This window comes from Myxine glutinosa, chromosome 5 (genome assembly GCF_964187855.1).
Source record: "Myxine glutinosa chromosome 5, kmMyxGlut1.1, whole genome shotgun sequence".
Lineage (NCBI taxonomy): Eukaryota > Metazoa > Chordata > Myxini > Myxiniformes > Myxinidae > Myxine > Myxine glutinosa.
In genome coordinates, this window is record NC_136265.1 from 62,998,070 (window position 1) to 63,003,990 (window position 5,921).

The window sequence follows — 5,921 nt, forward strand, 5'->3', positions numbered from 1 at the left end:
CGCAGGGGAGTAAAAAGACAAGAAAACATGCAACAATGTTTTTATGAGTCGGGAGGCATTTGCACAAAGGTAAAGTGAAAAAAAACAACCTACGATGGCACCAAAAATAAATAACAGGGCTTGCACAACAGGGAACGAGCACGTGCTTGAGCTGGTTTAGGGTCCGGAATGGCCCATACAGGCTGGTGCACGCAACGATGCACGACATTGCTGTTATGTGGGGCCGGTGCTCTGCAGGGCTGATGCTGTGCGTAGCTGGTCATGTGGGGTTGGTGCTGCACAGGGATGGGGCGATGCAGTGCTGGTGCTGCGTGGGGCTGATATGGTGCAGGGCTGCTGAGCATGTCTGGGCTGAAATGGAATGCCGTCTTCGATGTCTGCCACATCCTCCTCAGAATGTCCATGATTTGGCCACATAAGCACGTTGCCTCTGGATAAGTCTGAGAGGATGGCGTATATTCAAATAACGATGATTGCCAATCCCACACACCCAAAGTCGTGCTACCATACATGAAAAAGCCCGAGTATGAGCGGGTGCCGTGCTGATGATGACATAACCAATCTTAACTAGTCGGCCGAGCGGACCGACTCGTTAAGTAACCGCTTCGAGCGCTTACAAAGCCCGATTGACCCTCAGTTATCCGATGCCGCAATCAAAATAAATCAGGACACAGTTTCTTCGGAAAAGGCCTTTTAGTACACAAGAATCAGCCAAATTTTAAAAAGGGAGAAATAATGGCTATTACATTCACAATTATGCAGAGTATGTATACATCCACATTATCCACAACATGACAGACCTGCCCTCTGAACTTTAACAATGACTTCACAACTCTGTGAGGTAGCTGGCACCACATTCATCTGGGATAAGAGCAATAGAGAGAGAAAGCTGGTGTGTTCTGCCCCCTCACACCTTGCACCAACTCGGATGAGCATGTGCCACCAATAATTCTGATGATTGTCTGGTGTCCAGACCAATCACGCTCCGCTCGCGATCATTCCTCACTGTTCCCGATGTACTGCCTTCTTCATGTGCTGATGGTTCATACGCAGTATGAACTACATGTGATTTTTAGTGGGAAGGTGCAGGAAGAAATTCATTGTGTCACCGACGCTTAACTAACCATCAGTATGAAAAGGCGAAGCGGGAATTTGTCTGTTCAGGTGGCGCAGCTTAACAAGCTGGATTCAATGCAAAGGTCCAAAGGGGCAAGAGGTGTTGGAAGTGTAAGAGAAATAAAGCGTGAGAATCAAAGAAAGTGAACAAAGAAATGAAACGACATGGAAAGCAGACTGTGAACAACAAAGGAAGAAAGAGGAATACAGAGAAAACATGGATGAAGGCTGGTCGGATGAGAATATGCACAAGGAGAATTTGAACGGGGTTCAAGGAGGGCTGGTGACTTGTAACGTGTCCTGTCGTTTGTTCGTGAGCTCGGCTCTCACGTTTTATTAGAATCTGCACCCACCTACTCACATTGCAGATCTCCACCCCTCTCCCCCAGTCAGTAGGAGGAGCTTGCCTGCCGAAAGATCCTTCCCCCTCGTACCTGATTGGTGTTTCAGTACCCCAACTCCTGATGACAACTGTTGATTGGCCTTCAGAGTTCTGATGCACCGTCTCCCTTGAGATGGTCAATTGGTCTCAGGTGTCCACCAATCCGATTTGGTGCAGCTGTATGTGGTGTTGAAGCTGGGGGTTTCACGATGGCAGGCTGTGTGAGCAAGGATTATTTGGCGGAGGGACTGTAGATGGTGCATGTGACATTGTGACATGCGACATGAATGCAGAGAGTGTATGGAAGAGGAAACGTACAAATGGGATTTCTAACGAAACACTCTTAATGCCATATCTGCTCACATGAATGCAATATATCCTGAATAGCGAAACAGAATACTACGATATATCTCTATGTGTATGTGCTTCAATATCCCAGAGAATACAAAACTACAACAATATGTTGGAAAACTGGCACTGCGGGCTGGTTTTCAAGTTCCATTTTATTTCTTGGGAAGAGATGTGTTTTTAGAATTTGCCTCGTTCTCTGCAGATATTCTCTGTCAATTGTTTTCCGCAATTGTTTTGCGAAATAGTTGGTCACACGCTTCTTCTCTGAGGCACATGCATGATGTTTTATTTTCTTGCTCCTGCATTGTTGTTCTGAGGTCGATATTTATTTTATCCAATTTTGTTGGTCAACCTCTTATGAATGTGCACTCCGCACATTTAGCAGCATTTTACAAGTCGTCTGAATACTATTTTACTCGTTTTTATGGTTCTGCAAATTTTCCGTCGTTTGGTTCGAAGAACATTAAATCATTAATATACATTGGATGTGTCACTTTTCCTGACCCATTGGACATTATACTGTTTGATGTTCGGGTGTATCCCTGTCCTTGATCATCAATGAGTTTGCTCAGTAGGTCCAGAGCCAGGCAAAACAAGAGGGAGAGAGACAGTCACCCTGGAAGAACACATGTGGTATCTTCACTTCTGGTGTTATCATTCCCATTTTGTCAGCACCCATTTTGTCATGTGTCGATTTTTTCTGTCTCAGTGCTGCAATATCAATGTGGTATTCCAGAGCTCCGTTGCTTCCTCAATGAGTTTGATAATTTAGGGATTTAGCTTGGCAGGGTGCATGCATTTTACCATCCACAGATGAGGGACACCAGCAAAAGCTTCTTTGCTTTGTCTATCCTTCAATGTATTTCATATCATGATAAATGGGAAAATACTTATTAGAATCAGAACACAAGAAGGGCTGCTCTCGTTTGTTGGAATATCCATGTGCAGTTTTCAGAAGGTGGAACGAAAGTGGAACTCAAAGTAGGCACCTCCAGTTCGAAAAAATATCATGTTTCACAATCCAAATTGTGAAAAAGTCTTCTCAATGTTTTCTTCTGAGGATTATTTCCAGGATTGTCATTGCAGCACAGACAGCCTCCAATTGCCTTTAGTTTGTCCAACTATTCCTGGGGACTGTTTTAAAGTTCTATGAGAGGTTCTTTATCATTCCCATTTTGTCAAAATTCTACAGCTTCCAGGTTCTCTTGGCCTCATTTTTCAGATGCTGATTACTTGGTTAATTTCCTCATTTCCACATTATTTCGATCAAAGTCGCTGGTTACTGACCCCTTGATTAGCAATGCCATCTTTTCCTTTTCATGCACAAGTACAATGTCCTGTCGCAATGCTTTGTTTTCTCTGTTCACAATTGATGGGATGATTTGGTCATACGTGAGGACTGCATCCTCATGTTCAACCAATCGCTTTTGGTTCATGCTTCCTTGATTTTTTCTGAGACCCAGATGTTGAAATTTTTTCAGTTGTCCCAATGGTGTACGTTGCACACATTGTTGTCCTTTTGTGTATGCAGTTATTCAGACAGTTGTTTTTTCATATCCTGAAAGAGGGTGACCGGTATTTTCTGTTTCTACCTTACAGAACCTACACTTTTTTGAATAAAAGTCAAGAGCAAGAACACTGAACAGATCAGGAAACAACAGAACAAAAGGAGCAGGAGAAACAGGGGGAGGAGGAATGGGAGGGAAACACCAACAGCAGAGGTGAAGGATAAAATAGAGGGAGAGTTGGGCAAATAAGACGAGTCTGAAGGAAAGATGGGTAGTGGCGGATGCATGGGGTCGACAAGATGGATACAGAAGAAAATTTGGAAGGAGAAGGGTTTGGAGTGGGTTGTTAACAGGGGTACAAAATATCACGGATTGGATGAGGGGAGAGTGGAGTGGAGTGACTTGAGATGGTGGTGAATTGGATCAAACGTGCTATCTTCTTCCTTGAAGATCTGTTGGGCTTAACCTGTAGGTCTTCTCTCCTTTGTCTCTTGTGCATGGATTTTTGATGCCGCTTCAACTTGGACTGATACAACAATGCCTTGGTGCACACAGAACATGTGTAGGGCATCTCTCCAGTGTGTATTATTTGATGCCACTTCAAATTGGAGAGGTCAACAAAAGCATTGAAGCATTCAGAGCACTTGAAAGGTTTATCTCCGGTGTATTATTTGATGTCGCTTCAAATTGAAGAGATGAGTAAAAGCCTTGAGGCAATCAGAGCACTGGTAAGGCTTTTCCCCTGTGTGCATAATTTGATGACTTTGTAAATGTGATGAACGAGCAAAATCCTTGCCACACACAGGACATTTATAAGGCCTCTCTCCTGTGTGTTTTCTTTGATGTGTTTGTAAATGTGATAATTGAGGAAAATCCTTCCCACACACAAGACATTTATAAGGCCTCTCTCCTGTGTGTGTTCTTTGGTGTCTTTGTAAATGTGATGATTGAGGAAAATCCTTCCCACACACAGGACATTTATAAGGCCTCTCTCCTGTGTGTGTTCTTTGATGTACTTTTAAAGATGAGGAATGAGCAAAATCCTGCCCGCACACAATACATTTATGAGGCCTCTCTCCTGTGTGTTTGCTTTGATGTGTTTGTAAATGTGATGATTGGGGAAAATCCTTCCCACACACAGGACATTTATAAGGCCTCTCTCCTGTGTGTGTTCTTTGATGTGCTTTTAAATATGACGAACGAGCAAAATCCTGCCCGCACACAGTACATTTATAAGGCCTCTCTCCTGTGTGTGTTCTTTGATGACTTTGTAAATGTGAGGAATGAGCAAAATCCTTGCCACACACAGTACATTGATAAGGCCTCTCTCCTGTGTGTGTTCTTTGATGTACTTTTAAAGATGATGAATGAGCAAAATCCTTCCCGCACACAGGACATTTACAAGGCCTCTCTCCTGTGTGTGTTCTTTGATGACTTTGTAAATGTGATGAACGAGCAAAATCCTTGCCACACACAGGACATTTATAAGGCCTCTCTCCTGTGTGTTTTCTTTGATGTGTTTGTAAATGTGATAATTGAGGAAAATCTTTCCCACACACCGGACATTTATAAGGCCTCTCTCCTGTGTGTGTTCTTTGATGTCTTTGTAAATGTGATGATTGAGGAAAATCCTTCCCACACACAGGACATTTATAAGGCTTCTCTCCTGTGTGTGTTCTTTGATGTACTTTTAAAGATGAGGAATGAGCAAAATCCTGCCCGCACACAATACATTTATAAGGCCTCTCTCCTGTGTGTTTGCTTTGATGTGTTTGTAAATGTGATGATTGAGGAAACTCCTTCCCACACACAGGACATTTATAAGGCTTCTCTCCTGTGTGTGTTCTTTGATGTACTTTTAAAGATGATGAATGAGCAAAATCCTGCCCGCACACAGGACTTTCATAAGGCCTCTCTCCTGTGTGAATTCTTTGATGTATTTGAAAAGTTGATGAAAAAGCAAAATCCTTGCCGCACACAGGACATTTATAAGGCCTCTCTCCTGTGTGTTTTAGTTTTTGATGATTCAAGGATGCTAACCAAGAAAATTCATTGTTGCACACAGTGCACTTGAAAGGTTTCTCTCCCGTGTGCATCCATCGATGCTTTTTCAAATGTGAAGCAAAAGGAAACGCCTTGTTGCGTACAGAACACAGGTTGGGTGTCTCTTCTGTGTGTATCCACTTATGCGTTTGTAAAAATTCTGAACGAGCAAAATTCTTGCTGCACACAGGAAATTTACAAGGCTTCTCTTCTGCGTGTTCTACTCTCTGATAATTCAAGGATGCTAACCAAGAAAATTCCTTGCTGCACACAGTGCACTTGTATGGCATCTCACGTCTTGGTGTTGCTTGACATAATTGGGAACTTGACTTGGAATAAGAAACCATTTTCAATTGATTCTCTGCAAAGACAATTTAGAAAACCATCAATAAACATTATTACTGTGAAACATGCATCATTTTAAAAAAGCACAATGTGCAGTACTCCATTTTCATCGAAAACTGGCCCAAAAAGACAAAGGGAGAAACTGGTCAAAGGAGGGTGTGCCCACCCACCCAACC

At 42.9% G+C, this 5,921-nt stretch overlaps 1 protein-coding gene across 1 annotated transcript; it reads right to left on the reverse strand.

Annotated features, from left to right (window-relative positions):
* Positions 1–213: 213 nt before the first annotated feature.
* LOC137428160 (uncharacterized) lies at positions 214–5,690 on the reverse strand. The gene is made up of 3 exons (XM_078777317.1): positions 4,454–5,690; positions 4,250–4,369; positions 214–440 (listed from the first exon to the last, which is right to left on the reverse strand). Exons 1-3 carry the CDS (start codon positions 5,688–5,690, stop codon positions 214–216), a joined length of 1,584 nt encoding a protein of 527 aa, XP_078633443.1.
* Between the last annotated feature and the right edge of the window lie 231 nt (positions 5,691–5,921).